The 16,838-nt window shown below is 47.7% G+C and overlaps 1 protein-coding gene across 2 annotated transcripts in view; it reads right to left on the bottom strand.

The window, feature by feature from the left end:
- Nucleotides 1–5,574: 5,574 nt before the first annotated feature.
- Nucleotides 5,575–16,838, bottom strand: part of LOC123448508 (ATP-dependent Clp protease proteolytic subunit 6, chloroplastic) — a 31,980-nt gene continuing 20,716 nt past the window's right edge. The window contains exons 6-9 of one of the 2 annotated variants that reach the window (XM_045125423.1): nucleotides 6,684–6,824; nucleotides 6,255–6,308; nucleotides 6,038–6,126; nucleotides 5,575–5,950 (exon numbers count right to left, since the gene is read on the bottom strand). In XM_045125423.1, the coding sequence (XP_044981358.1) occupies nucleotides 6,082–6,126; nucleotides 6,255–6,308; nucleotides 6,684–6,824 (240 nt within the window). In that variant the 3' untranslated portion in view covers nucleotides 5,575–5,950; nucleotides 6,038–6,081. Of the gene's footprint in view, nucleotides 5,951–6,037; nucleotides 6,131–6,254; nucleotides 6,309–6,683; nucleotides 6,825–16,838 lie in introns of both variants that reach the window. The other variant, XM_045125422.1, reaches the window with a different exon arrangement.

Consider the following 16,838-nt stretch of genomic DNA (forward strand, 5'->3'; position numbering starts at 1 on the left):
TGCTGAAGCTCGACGGAGCTCGCAAGGCCGGCCGTCGCCGAAAACGAAGCCCACGTGGCCGGATCTACCCCGCCGCCCTCCGTCGGGATCCGTCGCCCCACGCGGCCGCCTGCCCGCAAGGCCTCGTCGCCGGCCATCATCACATAGCCACTGCTTGGCCTGGATTAGGAGCGATCCGCCCCTATCCTCGCTAGGGCGTTGACTGCTCGCCAGCCCTGCTCCTGGGCCACCTCGGCCTCCACGCCTAGCAAGCCAGTCGTGTACCAACATCCTCTCCAGATCCGTCCCGTGTGGCCGAGGTGAGCAGCCGCCCTATCCTGCACCGCATGCGCTTCGTAATTATTGTGCACTCATGGTCTGTTTAGGCATGTAGTGAGATTTGGCCCGTAGTAGTTTTTCTGTTAACCGGCGATTAAATTCTTTTCAGGAAAATCGCATATATTAAAACGCTCGTAACTTTTAATCCGTGCGTCGGATCGGAACAAGTTATATATGTAACTTGTGTAGAATTTTGCGTAGATTATTATTTTGCAACTTGCATGAATATTTGAAGTGATTTGATCTGCCATTTGCATACATTCACGTGTTGTCCTATTAGGGTTATATTGTCGTAGCTATTTTTGCACGTGTCCGGATTGTTCAAATCCCTTAGATAAAATGTCCATGTTGGTTATAACCCCTTGCCAACTATTTTAGAAATAGTTGTCCTAGTTACCTGTAGTGCACCTTTATAATCACCCAGTTACGTTGTGACGTTTGGTACACCCAAAGAACTCCTGCGGTATCCGGGAGTTGCACAATCTCACGGTCTAAGAAAATAATAGTTGACATTAGAAAAGCTTTAGCAGACGAACAACACGATCTGGTGCTATGCTTAGGATTGGGTCTTGTCCATCACATCATTCCCCAATAATGTGATCCCGTTATCAATGACATCCAAAGTCCATCATCAAGAAACCATGATCATTTATTGATCAACGAGCTAGCCAACTAGAGGCTCACTAGGGACACATTGTGATCTATATATTCACACATGTATTACGGTTTCTGGTTAATACAATTATAGCATGAATAATAGACAATTATCATGAACTGCAAATATAATAATAGCAACTTTATTATTGCCTCTAGGGCATATTTCCAACAGTCTCCCACTTGCACTAGAGTCAATAATCTAGTTACATTGTGATGAATCGAACACCCGTAGAGTTCTGGTGTTGATCATGCTTTTCCCGTGGAAGAGGTTTAGTCAACGGGTCTGCGACATTCAGACCCGTATATACTTTACAAATATCTATATCTCCATCCTGGATGTATCCACGAATGGAGTTGAAGCGGCGCTTGATGTGCTTGGTCTTCTTGTGAAACATGGGCTCCTTTGCAATAGCAATAGCTCTAGTGTTGTCACGGAACAGAGTCATCGGGCCCGACGCACTTGGAATCACTCCTAGGTCAGTGATGAACTCCTTCATCCAGACTCCTTCCTCTGCTGCTTCCGAAGCAGCTATGTACTCCGCTTCACATGTAGATGACGTGACGATGCTTTGCTTGCAACTGCACCAGCTGAATGCCCCATTATTCAAAATGTACACGTATCCGGTTTGTGACTTGGAGTCATTTGGATCTGTGTCGAAGATAGCATCGACATAACCCTTTACGACGAGCTCTTCGGCACCTCCATAGACAAGAAACATATATTTAGTCCTTTTCAGGTACTTTAGGATATTCTTGACCGCTGTCGAGTGATCCACTCTTGGATCACTCTGGTACCTCCCTACCAAACTTATGGCAAGGTTCACATCAGGTCTGGTACTTAGCATGGCATATATGATAGAGCCTATGGCTAAAGCATAGGGGACGGTACTCATCTTTTCTCTATCTTCCGCCGTGGTTGGTCGTTCAGTCGCACTCAACCTCACACCTTGCAATACAGGCAAGAACCCCTTCTTAGCCTTCTCCATATTGAACTTCTTCAATATCTTGTCAAGGTATGTACTTTGTGAAAGACCTATGAGGCATCTCGACCTATCTCTATAGATCTTGATGCCTAATATGTAAGCAGCTTCTCCAAGGTCCTTCATTGAAAAAATCTTATTCAAATAGGCCTTGATGCTTTCCAATAGTTCTATATCATTTCCCATCAACAATATGTCGTCAACATATAATATGAGAAACGCTACAGAGCTCCCACTCACTTTCTTGTAAATACAGGATTCTCCATAAGTCTGTATAAACCCAAACACTTTGATCACCTCATCAAAGAGAATGTTCCAACTCTGAGATGCTTGCACCAGCCCATAGATGGAGCGCTGGAGCTTGCATACCTTGTTAGCACTGCTAGGATCAACAAAACCTTCCAGCTGTATCATATACAATTCTTCTTTAAGAAAGTCGTTCAGGAATGCTCTTTTGACATCCATTTGCCATATTTCATAATCATAAAATGCGGGAATTGCCAACATGATTCGGACCGACTTAAGCATCGCTACGGGTGAGAAGGTCTCATCATAGTCAATCCCTTGAACTTGTCAATAACCCTTAGCGACAAGTCGAGCCTTATAGATGGTCACATTACCATCTGCGTCAGTCTTCTTCTTGAAGATCCATTTATTTTCTATGGCTCGCCGATCATTGGGAAAGTCCACCAAAGTCCATACTTTGTTTTCATACATGGATCCTATCTCGGATTTCATGGCCTCAAGCCATTTGTTGGAATCCGGGCCCGCCATCGCTTCTTCATAGTTCGAAGGTTCACTGTTGCCTAACAACATGATTTCCATGACAGGGTTGTCGTACCACTCTGGTGTGGAGCGTACCCTTGTCAACCTTCGTGGTTCAATAGGAACTTGATCCAAAGTGTCATCATCATCATCATTAACTTCATCTCTAGATGGTGCAGGCGCCTCAGAAACATTTTCTTGCACTACGCTACTCTCTAGTTCGAGAGGAGGTATAATGACCTCTTCAAGTTCTATTTTCCTCCCACTTACTTCTCTCGAGAGAAACTCTCTCCAGAAAGGATCCGTTCTTAGCAACCAAGATCTTGCCTTCGGATCTAAGATAGAAGGTGTACCCAATATTTTCCTTAGGGTATCCTATGAAGACGCATTTTTCCGCTTTGGGTTCGAGCTTCTCTGGTTGAAGTTTCTACAGTAAGCATCCATCCCCAAACTTTAAGAAATGACAGCTTAGGTTTCTTGCCAAACCATAATTCATATGGTGTCGTCTCAACGGATTTAGACGGTGCCCTGTTTAAGGTGAATGCGGCAGTTTCCAATGCATATCCCCAAAATGATAGCGGTAAATCGGTAAGAGACATCAAAGATCGCACCATATCCAATAAATTGCGATTACGACGTTCAGACACACCGTTACGCTGTGGTGTGCCAGACGGCGTGAGTTGTGAAACAATTCCACATTTCTGTAGGTGTGTGCCAAACTCATGACTCAAATGTTCTCCTCCACGATCAGATCGTAGAAATTTTATTTTCTTATCGCATTGATTCTCCACCTCACTCTGAAATTCCTTGAACTTTTCAAAGTTTTCAGACTTGTGTTTCATTAAGTAGACATAGCCATATCTACTTAAATCATCAGTGAGGGTGAGTACATAACGATAGCCACCACGAGCTTCAACGCTCATTGGACCGCATACATCGGTATGTATTATTTCCAACAAGTTAGTTTCTCTCTCCATTGTTCCGGAGAACGGGGTCTTGGTCATCTTGCCCATGAGGCATGGTTCACATGTGTCAAATGATTCAAAATCGAGTGACTCCAAAAGTCCATCTGTATGGAGTTTCTTCATGCACTTTACGCCGATATGACCAAGGCGGCAGTGCCACAAGTATGTGGAACTATCATCATCAACCTACATCTTTTGATACTCACACTATGAATATGTGTAACATCACGATCGAGATTCATCAGGAATAAACCATTAACCAGCGGGGCATGACCATAGAACATTCCACTCATATAAATAGAACAACCATTATTCTCATATTTAAATGAGTAGCCATCTTGCATCAAACGAGATACCGATACAATGGTCATGCTCAAACATGGTACTAAATAACAATTAACTAATCCCGAAGGTAGATGTAGAGGTAGCGTGCCGACAGCGATCACATCGACCTTGGAACCATTCCCGACGCGCATCGTCACCTTGTCCTTGGCCAGCCTACGCTTGTTCCGTAGTTCCTACTTAGAGTTGAAAATGTGAGCAACAGCACCGGTATCAAATACCCATGTGCTGCTACGAGCGCTGGTAAGGTACACATCAATAACAAGTATATCACATATACCTTTGACATTGTCGGCCTTCTTGTCCGCTAAGTACTTGGGACAATTCCGCTTCCAGTGACCGGTTCCCTTGCAGTAGTTGCACTCAGTCTCAGGCTTAGGTACTTTCTTTGACTTCTTCCCGGCAACTGCCTTATCAGGCGCGGCAACAGCTTTGCCGTCTTTCTTGAAGTTCTTCTTACCCTTGCCTTTCTTGAAACTGGTGGGCTTATTGACCATCAACACTTGATGCTCTTTATTGATTTCTACCTCTGCAGATTTCAGCATTGAATACAACTCGGAAATAGCCTTTTCCATCCCTTGCATGTTGTAATTCATCGCAAAGCCTTTGTAGCTAGGTGGAAGCGACTGGAGGATTCTGTCAATGACCGAATCATGCGGAATATCAACTCCCAGTTGAGTCAAGCGTTTGTGCAACCCAGACATTCTGAGTATGTGCTCATTGATAGAATTATTCTCCTCCATCTTACAGCTAAAGAACTTGTCAGATACTTCATATCTCTCGACCCGGGCATGAGCTTGAAAAACAAGTTTCAGCTCCTCAAACATCTCATATGCTTTGTGTTGCTCAAAACGCCTTTGGAGCCCCGGTTCTAAATTGTAAAGCATGTCGGACTGAACGAGAGAGTTGTCATCACTCCGCGACTGCCAAGCGTTCCTAACGTCCTGGGTTGCCACGGGAATAGGAGGATCACCTAGTGGTGCATCAAGGACATATGCCTTCTTGGAAGCCATGAGGATGAGCTTTAAGTTACGAGCCCAGTCCGCATAGTTGCTCCCATCGTCTTTTAGCTTGGTTTTCTCTAGGAACGCGTTGAAGTTGAATGGGACATTTACGTTGGCCATTGAATCTACAAAGGATGTGTATGAGTTGATGAACAAATTTATATACTGTTTGAACAACATTCCATATATTGTGCGAGAATTTCTTAAACGCATTAAGCAAACCTTAATTTGTAACAAATTTTATAATTGATCTATATCTATTCATCATCAAATTAACTTTTTGTTATCAATTTACATTTGAAGTGGACTTCAATTATTATCTGCATGTGCTATTTTTTCTCTACATGTAAAATTTAACATGCATTATGTTTATCTAACTAGCAAAAAAATTTAAAAGCCCGTGGCAACGCATGGGCACTCTACTACCCCTCCGTTCCTAAATACAAGTATTTCTAAAGGATCTATCAGATGACTACATACAGATGTATATAGACATACTTTAAAGTATAGATTCACTTATTTTACTTCGTATGTAGACCTCAGTAAAATCTCTTAAAAGACTTCCATTTAGAAACGGAGAAAGTAGTACTTATAAGTTTCATAATTCCATATGATATATTTCTAGCATTAGCTTACAATGAGAGATTAGCATTATCATCATTGTTATGATGATTTACTTACGAATTACATTAATGAGAAAATCGATAATATATCCAACACGATCACCCGCAGCCGAAGCCCAACTCCTAAGAGCCAAATGGCATCCCCTTGTCATCATCCCTAGTGACTGAACATAGTTCGGTCCCTATTGACAAGGCAACGAAACATGGTGAATGTATCTGACTTAGAGCTCCAATTTGCAGCCGTTTGCTCAGCATCCCGTTTCCAGCAATGCGTCGACTAGTCCGAAGTCCATGGCCTATGTGAGCAAAACATAAGGTCACCACAGGTTACTGCTCTGCTTCTTGTGCTAAAGGAGACGAGAGGACATGAAGCGAGAGGTTACCTCGGAAGAAGACATGAAGCGATCCCTCTCCGTCCATTGTCTCACTATATCGATTGGTTGTCCCGTGAAAGCAGCAAACATTTTGTCAACTTTCTGCGTGCAAGGTTTCAAGACCTTTAATCACAGCTTTACAAATAGAAAATAAGAGTAGCCCCTCAAACATCTGAGCAAAAGCATGCTCGAGGAAACTTATGTTGGTAGACACAAAAACACTTACATCTCGAGCATAAATTGTTTCCCCAACCTGTCTCCTCACCTCCTCCGTATTACCCTGTAGGTGATCTGATCGTTAGCATCACAGCAAGCTTCAATGATGGCAATTGTCAAATTAGTCACACAGCATTAAGAAAAAACCATCCTGCTAAATGATTCATATACCAAACAGCATCGTAATCATTTTCAACAACGCCTGGCTCAGTTTAGCCGGCCTCCTTGACAATATCCAGTCAGAAGCTAGGCAATGGGCAAGGGCACACGAGGGTCTTACAGCATTGCTACCAGCTGAGGCAGGCACCGTTTAGTGCCATCCTGCTGTAATTCCGGGTGCCGCCCATCTTTGGGCTTGTACAAACTCTTCTTTTTATCAATGCATCAGAGACACAAGGCTTTTGCGAGAAAATATCACATACGAAACCAACAATCATACCTCTGATCCACCTTGAGGCTGATGAATCATTACTCTAGCATTAGGCATCGCATAGCGCATCCCCTTCTCACCACCAGCAAGAATAATCGCTGCTTGACTAGCAACAACACCAAAGCACACTGTCCCAACTTTCGGTGTGATCTGCTTGTGTTAACGAAAAGATATATTTCAGGCATTGGCACATAGCATCAAAAGACAACAAGTCTCTGGTCTACTTATAGGGATATGTTACTACATATGTAAGTTGTGAATAGCAATCTGGAATAGGACGCGGCATACCCGAAAGGCATGGGAAAGAAGGTCAGATTAACCCCGAAAAAAGTGATCCAAAAATGGATTTGGCCTAAAGTTTCAGGATATGTCCGACCAAAGATTTTACCCACCCAATAGTAAAATCCAGCAAATAAAGCAAAAACGGCTCCCATAGAAAGTACATAATGGAAATGTGCAACCACATAATAAGTATCATGTAGAGCAATGTCTAGCCCAGAGTTTGCTAGAACTATTCCACTGAGCCCTCCTATGGTGAACAAAGATGACATTACAGGCAAGAACCGCAGCTAAGTTACATGACTCGCTAACATTTATTCAGAAAAACTAAAACATGAATCTTCATAATCAAGTCAAATTCATGTCAACGATTCATCAGAAAAAAAAAAGTTGTTTATATCAGCATTTAGGTTTGGGATGCAGTATAAGAGTGCCGCAATACCATTGAGCATGTAAACCCAGCTATAGAATGCTATACTTGCAAGATAATATAATTTTACATTTAGACAGTGGAAAGCTAATTTTAGGATGTAGCATTTGATTATCTTGCAAGTCAAATTCATTTTTGTATTATCAAAGCAATACAAAACTGAGCGGTGGAGATTATCAATCTAAAAATATAGCACCCAATGATGGAGATTCATCTATGGAACATGGCTTAGATCTCACATCCATACACTCCAACAAAAATAATAGAGCACCATATTGGTAACGTGCCGGATACAAGAGCTAAGATATTAACTGTACCATTCACAGACTCGCGTGAGCGTTATTCTGTTGCACACTTAAACAAGATTGACTTTTAACTGTTCGAGCGCCCATCATTGCCCAGGACGGCTGCACACATGTGCGGATCTGGCCCTGGAGCCACTACTGGAAGAAGAGCTGGCAAGAAAAGTTGCAAGCATGATCCATACTGGTTGGCTACTAATGCAACATGGGTGCATCTAATCCTAAAAGGTAAGCATGATCCATACCTATAAGTGCATACACCCGTCAAGAAGAAAATAAGTATTTTGTGCTTAACTTGGACGTGCTGAAGATGCGCGAACAAGCCAAACCTCTCGAGGGATTTTTGTCAGGTCCTAACAATTATTGAATTCATCCTCCAGCCAATTCATCCAAAAGTCCGAACTGATGGAGAGAGGTGGGCAATATATTTCAACACTCCCCTCGCGTCTAGACTTATATAGTCCTTAGACGCGGGATCGATGTAGGCTGCAAAATCTTTTTCTTTTAATATTGTGTTGGCAGGATCTTGGTCTCAAGGCCTCTTGGCTCGAAAACCATATTGAATTCATGCTCCAGCCAATTCATCCAAAATACGAACTAATGGAGAGAGGTGGGTTTTAGGAAAGCAACTTATCTATATTAAAGGCCCAAGGGGCATATATATTACACATGACTTGAGGTGCAAGGAAAGTAAACATAGACTAATAAGGACTCCTAGACTAATACTAATAGATTAATAAGGACTCCTAGACTAATACTAATACTTCCTAACACCCCCCTCAAATGTAAAGCGTATGCAATAGCATTGCATTTGAAGAAGTGTAATACTAAAAAAAATGATAATCCAAATCCGCGTCTAGAGAGTGTCGTCGTAGCATGAAGAGTCTTCAAAACTTGTCGAGTCGCCGAAGAAGATAACGAAGAGATGGCACATGAGAGGTAGACATCGCATCACTTGAAGATACAAGATAAGTATCAAGAGAAGATGGGTTGTCAAAAGAAGATGGCACATCAAGAGAATAAAGCATTGTGCAGAAAATCATAGTCCACGACAACCGTCGGTGAAAGAAGCTCGGCGGATAAGGCACGATGGACATAGATCGACAATGCAAAAGAAATCCAGACAATCCTATAGAAAACAACAAAGGCAAATAGGCCACAAAAGTTGCATAGAAAGGATCAGGACCAAAGAAAAGACTGACGGACTAAGGTATGGTGGACTCGCATGGCATGAGAAAACACAAAATATCAACGGATTTGGTGGACGCAGCGGGAAAAATAGAAAACTAGAAAACACACACTAGATTAGGGATGATGGCAGCGGAAGAGAAAAAATAATATCATGGCGGCGAAGGCCAATTGCAGTAGCACGCAAGCTGGACGTGCGGGAGCAGAACATGCAATCGGGAGCTAGGCAGTACACGCCACGACAAAAGCATCACGTGTAGCAGAGGCAGCGGTGGCCAATAGCATCATGTAGCAGCACCACGTAGCAGCAGTTTTTTTTTGTTTTTTTTTTGCAGAGAATAGAGACCGCAGCAGCAGCAAATCACGGGATCACGAGATCCACAATCAGCAGTGACCGGCTTGGGAGATCCGGCATACTTGGTCAACGAAGGAAACCCGATCTGAAGCCGCGTCAAACTGGATGAGCGGGATCCAACGCGGGGTAGGGCGGCGGCTCCGCGGACGTGAGCAGCGCGGCACAAAGAGAGACCTGGCGCGCGACCTGAGGCCGGGAGGTGAGCCGCGCAGAGAGAGACTGGCGCGCGATCTGGCGGGACAGGATCGAGACCGGAGACGCGCCCTGCAGATCGAGACCCGGCGGCACGAGGTGAAGATCGAGATCCTCCAGGAGATCGGCGGATTCAGGGCCTGCCTTGTACTGCGATCTGGCGGGACGGGCAGAGCCTCAAGCGGAACGGAAAAAAAAATGGATCGTGAGGACGAGTTGCGGCGTCCGGAGACCTAAACCTAGGCTCTAATACCATGTTAGGAAAGCAACTTATCTATATTGAAGGCCCAAGGGGCATATATATATTACACATGACTTGAGGTGCAAGGAAAGTAAATATAGACTAATAAGGACTCCTAGAGTAATACTAATAGATTAATAAGGACTCCTAGACTAATACTAATACTTCCTAACAGTGGGCAACATATTTCAACAGGTAGTAGAGCCATTACGTGGAACTAGCAAAAGGGCCCATGCGTTGCAACGGGAGAAAGAAATACCACACGGCACACGCTCTTAATTTATAAAAAATGTCTATAATTTGAGAATTTATAGTTACGATACAAATAAGGATGGTCTTATCCTACAAAAATGCAGCTCAAAATTTCACAGGTCTTCTATTTTAACACGGCTTGCATGTAGATTTAATACGTACAAAGAATCAGTCAAGTGACCTTCAGTTTCATCTCTAATCCTGATTTTGTTGACGTGTTCATTCCCAACCCGAATGAGTACCGGTATGAAAGAAAGACGAATAATGACTTATTTATTAAGATTGCACCCTAGATAGTATTTTTATTAAACGTTTAACAGATAAAATAATATCATATTTAAATTCTACATATTTTTCTAATCAAATTCCATGTATAATATGTTAAATTTGGAGTTATGGTTTAAAATATATGAGTATTTAAAAAAATATTTAATATATACTACGAGTTTAATGTCATAAACAGTAAGGGCTTTTTTGTAAAATCACCTCGGTGGGTTTTCCAAACGGAAGCGATAGCCTCTTTATTATTAGGTAAAGATTTGCAACTGAGGGGATGTCACATCAGGATACTAGTAGTTCTAGAACACAAGGAAAATGGGACACGCGATTTAACCAGGGTTCAGGACCCCAAGACGGAGAAAAGGCCCTACTTCCAGCCTTGGTCTTTTCTTATATATATGGAGAATATCTAGGTTTACAGTGTTGTAGGCACCCGGCGAGTTAGGAAAAGTTGGCGAGTTGTGGTGGTGATTTCGACAGGAAGTGCTGGAAATTGGGTGTAGGCTAAAACTAGGTGGAAAAGGAGCAGATCCCCTTTTATGGGGGCCCCTACTGTCCCTTATACAGCTCTCTCAGGAGGACCGCGCTACCCTCAAATCGATCGTTGACACACTCATGGAGCTCCAGGGACAGTTCGCCGATGCATCCCAGCAGCAGCGCGCGCAGAATCTGGCCATCCTCCGGCTTGAAGGGAAGGGCACGGCCCAACTAGGCAGCCTCGGCCTCCTACGGCCACCCGAGCCGTCCCACGTCGCAGCCCCGGCCGTCATGACCGAACCACCAGATCGGGCATTGCACCTCTACAAGATCGATTTCCCCCTCTATGACGGGGCCAGCGATCCACGGCCCTAGTTGACACGCTGCAACCTGTTCTTCCTGGGCCAACGGACGCCGGAGGCCGATAAAACCTGGCTCGCCTCCTACCACCTCACCGATGTCGCCGCATTATGGTATGGCCACCTTGAGAAAAAGTTGGGCCAGCAGCCGTCCCGGACGAGTTTCAAAAGTTGATCGCCAACCCCTTCAATCCGCCAACACGCGCCAACCCCTTCGGCGAGCTTATCTCCAGCCGCCGCTCCGGCACCGTGGCAGAATATTCCAAGCACTTCCTCGAGAATCTCTCTCGGGTGCGCCCCATTGCCGACGACGATGAGAGGGACATCTTCACCAACAACTTGGGCGAGCCCATGAAAACTCGGGTCGAGATGCTGAAACCAGCAACTTTAGACGCGGCCATTGACTTAGCAATCTCCTTTGAGCACCTCAATACTATCACCAGCGCCGCAGCCCCCGCTGTACAGCCCAGCCGTCCACCCCGGCCCATGGACGCACCTAATCCGGCCTTACCAAACCCCTCTAGCCCCTCGCCCGCACTCGTCTTCAAAGGACTCACGCCGGCCGAGATGGATGAACGGCACGCTAAGGGTCTGTGCTCCAATTGTGACGAGAAGTTTGCGCGGGGCCATCGCTGCAAACGTCCGTTCTTCATACAATAAACCGACGCCGACGACGAGCAGTTTGAGGATTTCTAGGCGGCATAAATCTCCCTCTTGGCTGTCACCGGCATTCCCACCAGCGACACAATGCAGGTTACTCTCCGCATCGGGGACCGTGACCTGGTAGCCTTGCTTGATTCGGGCAGCACTCATAACTTCATCCACGAAGAGCTGGCCACCGTCTTCGGGCTTCCTTTCTCCTCCAATCGGCGCCTGGGAGTCACGGTTGCTAATGACGATAAGGTGGCCTACCGGGGACTCCTGCAGCAAGCTGCGATCACCATTGACAAGGAGCGTTTCGTGGTGGATCTGCATGCCATTCCATTGTGCGGGTTCGACATCGTCCTCGGCACACGATTTCTCAAAACTCTTGGGCCAATTCTCTGGGATTTCACGACGCAGTGGATGTCGTTTTGGCACTCGGATCACCGGGTGGAGTGGTCAGGCCTTGGTTCCATCGAAAGGCCTGCCAACCTACATGCGTGCGAAGGCAAGGATCTCCTGGACAGCCTTCAGGCCACTTTTGCCGACGTTTTTGCGGACCCTCGGGGTCTGCCACCACGGCGTGCCCACGACCATCATATCCATCTTCTCTGGACACCGCCGGTTGCTGTCCGCCCCTACCGCTACCCAACTATTCAGAAGGACGAACTGGAGCGCCAATGTTCAAAGATGCTGGCTCGTGGTCTGATCCATCCTAGCTCTTCGGCATTTTCCTCCCCAGTTCTACTCATCCGGAAGCATGACGGGACTTGGCGTTTCTGTATCGACTACCATGGTCTCAACCTTGTCACCATCAAGGACAAGTTTCCTATTCCCGTTGTCGATGAACTTCTGGATGAGCTGAAGGGCGCCCGGTTTTTCACCAAACTGGATCGCCGGTCCGATTACCACCAAGTTCGGATGGCCCCTGAGGATATCCACAAGACGGCGTTCCGCACACATGAGGGCTTTTTGAGTTTGTGGTGATGGCTTTTGGGTTGACCAATGCCCCAGCAACATTCCAAGCACTCATGAACGACGTCCTTCGTCCCTTTCTTCGCTGGTTTGTGCTTGTGTTCTTCGATGATATCTTGATCTACAGCTCGTCCTGGTCGGATCACCTTCGTCATGTCAAGCTCGTCTTTGAGGCTATGCGCACACATCAGCTGTTTCTCAAACGCTCCAAGTGTTCTTTTGGGGAGGAAACCATGACTTATCTGAGACGAGTCATCTCCGCTGCAGGAGTCGCCATGGACAGAGACAAGGTTCTCGCCGTTGTGGACTGGCCGGTTCCACGCAATGTCCGGGCGGTGCGCGGTTTCTTAGGTCTGGCCGGCTACTACCACAAGTTCATCCGAGATTTTGGCACCATTGCAGCTCCCCTCACTACACTCCTCAAAAAAGACGGATTTCTTTGAACGCCTGCAGTGACTACCGCCTTTGAGGCTCTCAAGACAGCTCTTACCACTGCCCCTGTGCTTCAGCTGCCAGATTTTGCCGTGTCTTTCATTGTGGAGTGTGATGCCTCTGGATCAAGTTTCAGGGCAGTCCTGCATCAAGATGGCGGGCCCATTGCCTATTTCAGCAAAACCATCGCTCCGCGTCATGCTTCACTCGCCGCGTACGAGCGGGAACTCATTGGTCTGGTGCATGCCGTGCGCCACCGGCGGCCCTATCTGTGGGGACATGCGTTCATCGTCAAAACTAACCACTACAGCCTGAAGTTTTTACTGGACCAACGCCTCGCTACCGTTCCGCAGCATCATTGGATGGGCAAGCTGTTGGGGTTCGACTTCACGGTGGAATATAAACCAGGTCGTCAAAACATCGTCGCCGACGCTCTTTCTCGACGTGATGCTCTTGCTGGCCAGGCACTTGCCATATCCGGGCCTGCTTTTGATCTCTTTGAAGCTCTTCGTCAGGCTGCTCACACGTACCCAGCGCTCGTCGCATTACGGGAACAGTTCCAATCTAGTGAGTTGGGCCAGCCCTGGGCTCTCGTGGACGGTATTGTCACCATTCAGTAGCGGGCTTATGTGCCACCCGCATCGCCACTGGTTGGGGAAGTCTTGGCTGCAGCCCACAATGCAGGACATGAAGGTATCCAGAAGTCGCTTCATCGTCTTCGCTGGGATTTCCATCTACCGCAAGCAAGGGCAGCACTTCAGCAGTATATTCGTGCTTGCCAAGTTTGTCAACGCAACAAGACGGAGCAGCTTCATCCAGCCGGCTTGTTGCAGCCCTTGACGGTTCCATCTCGTGTCTGCGAAGACATCTCCATGGATTTCATTGAGGCACTTCCAAAGGTGGGCGGCAAGAGTGTGATCCTGGCCGTCGTGGACCGAGTCTCCAAGTATGCACATTTCATACCCTTGGCGCATTCGTACACTACTGAGTCTGTCGCTACAGCCTTCTTTTCCAACATTGTCCGACTTCATGGGTTTCCAACATCCATCGTTTCGGACCGGGATGTGGTTTTTACTTCAGGCTTTTTGAAGGCTCTGTTTGCCGCCGCCGGGACGCGCTTGCACATGAATTCGGCCTTCCATCCACAGTCCGATGGACAGCCGCAGGCCGTGAATCGCGTCATCACTATGTACTTGCGTTGCCACAGGGGATCGTCCCCGGCAGTGGCTGCAATGGTTACCTTGGGCGGAGTACTGCTACAACACTTCGTACCATTCAGCATTGAAGGATACTCCTTTCAGGGTGGTTTATGGTCGGGATCCCCCCTCGCTCCGAGACTATAAGCCGGGCGAAATTCGCAATCAGGCAGTCGAACGGCAGCTCCTCGACCGTGATCAATACCTACTCGACATCCATGAGCGTCTCCTTCAGGCAGCACAACAGTACAAGCATTACTATGATGATAAGCATCGGGCTCTTCCTTTTGATATTGGCGAATCGGTTTGGCTACGTCTTCAGCACCGGCCGGCTGCATTCCTTGGCGTGGGCGCTAAAAGGAAGTTGGCTCCCAAATTCTACGGGCCTTTCAAAGTCATCGCTAAGATTGATACGGTTGCCTAACATTTGGAGCTACCCCCACGCGTCCGCATTCACAATGTCTTCCAGGTCGGGGTCCTGAAGAAATACCATGGTGAGGCCCCTGAAGTTCCGCCGATGCTTCCCCCGATGTTTCAAGGTCGAGTGCATCCAACTCCTGTCCAAGCATTGCGTGCTTGTATTGCTCGTGGCATTCAACAGGTGCTCATTCAATGGGAGGGCCAGACGGCGTCTGCTACATCATGGGAGGATGTCCCTACCTTCCGTGATCGTTATCCAGGTTTCCAGCTCGAGGACGAGCTGTTTCAAAATGGAGGGGGAGATGTCATGTGGGGTCAACCCTATAGGCGACGACCCACGCGGGCTGGGCCTGCACCAGCCTAAGCTATGGCATATTGTATTACAGAAGTTGTGTTAGATTAGGAGTCTGGGCTAGTTGGAAAGATTTAGTCCAGTAGAAGGTTACCCTGCCAGCTCCCAATTAGAGTAGAAGTCTAGTCTTGTAATCAGGCTTTATATAGCCAGCTTTGGGGATCAATAAAGTGAAGCAGAAAACAATCTAATCTCTCACCCTTTGCTCCTGCGCCCCGGCGCCTCTCCTCACCACCTTCTCCAGCGATAGGCTGGCGAGGGACTCGCCCTCGGCCTCCTGTCTTCCACGACTACAACCTCCGTTCCAACCCACCAGCCCGTGACAGATAACCTATCTGCAGATTTAGTGAGGCCCATTGATACAGCGTAGACATGCCAAGTCATAGGTAGTTCCACTTATCATTGACTAGCCCCCCTCAGTATCTATAATGGAGAGCTTTGAGCGCAAGTAAGGTTGGTGTATATACTGATGGATAAGTCTCCGTGCTAGGGTCTTTGTGGGGCTGCAGCACATGGCCCTTTGTGGGGCTGCGGCACATGGTCCTTGTGGCTGTTAGGATAGAATCCTTGACCACCAAGGACTGGCAGTTAGGATAGCATCTTAGCAGCATCTTAGACTAGCATCTTAGCATATGCTTGGCTGGCTAGCAGCCTATAAATATGTATCCCCAACCCCTCAGGTTGGTATGGCATTGTGTGAGAAATAAACCAACAAAAATTGTCCCAACTCTCCTGGTGTCATCTAAAACTATCAATCCTCAGGCTGAAAGGTCTAACAAGTGGTATCAGAGCCAGGTTGTCTTGTACCCTGAGCATTTCCTGCTCACCTCTCTCACCGGGAGCTTGAGCAGCCCAAGCCGGTAGTAGCAGTTGCTCCGACTTGCCCCTGGTTACCTCCCTCCCTCCGAACTCTCGAGCAGCAACTCGTCAGAAGCAACCTCTTCTTCACGCAATAGCCCCCTGCAGCAAGCCATGTCTGCAGGTCGCTCTCAACACACGGCTACCTCGAGCATGCAACGCCGGCAGGAGACCGAGCGCGCCTTGGCAGAGGAGCGTGAGCGAGCAGCTACAGCAACCGCTGCTGCGGCAGCAAGGGCGTCGAGGCTGGCCGCGGCGGAGCTGGCAGCAGCCAGAGCGGAGGTAGAAGCAGCTAGGGCGGAAGTAGAACCAGCAGCAGCAGCGGAGGCAGCACGTGAGGCTACGGCGGATGCCAAGGCACTCCGCTGCGGCTCCGGCAACTCCAACGGCTCCGCGCCTGCGGACGACGGCGCCAACGCGGACAGCCCCAATGTGGCGCGAGAGCGGACGGCGGAGTGGGCAGCCAAGCACGCCCGCGCACATCGCGATGGCGCTCCAAGTGGAGGTGCGCACGGCAACGGCGGCTGCGACGACCACCAGGACCGCGGCCTCTACGAGGTCCGGACTATGGTCAGGGATGTTGGTCCTGGTGTTGGGTGGCCTACCCTCACCAAAACCAACTATGTTGAGTGGGCCGCGACCATGAAGATCAGGCTCCAGGTGCGGCACCTATGGGAGGCGGTCCAGGACAGCAACGTCCACCACCAAGAGGATCGACGGGCGCTGGACGCCCTCATCGCCGCAGTCCCGTCCGAGATGCGGTTCTCGCTTTCCAACAAGCAAACTGCCAAGGAGGCTTGGGACGCCATCGCCGCGGCACGCATCGGCAGCGACCGTGCTCGCAAGTCCACACTACAGGCACTTCGTAAAGAGTGGGAGAGCCTCGCCTTCAAGCCAGGTGAGGACGTTGATGACTTTGCTCTCCGTCTCAACAC

Source organism: Hordeum vulgare, chromosome 4H (assembly GCF_904849725.1).
Source record: "Hordeum vulgare subsp. vulgare chromosome 4H, MorexV3_pseudomolecules_assembly, whole genome shotgun sequence".
NCBI classification, from domain to species: Eukaryota; Viridiplantae; Streptophyta; class Magnoliopsida; order Poales; family Poaceae; genus Hordeum; species Hordeum vulgare.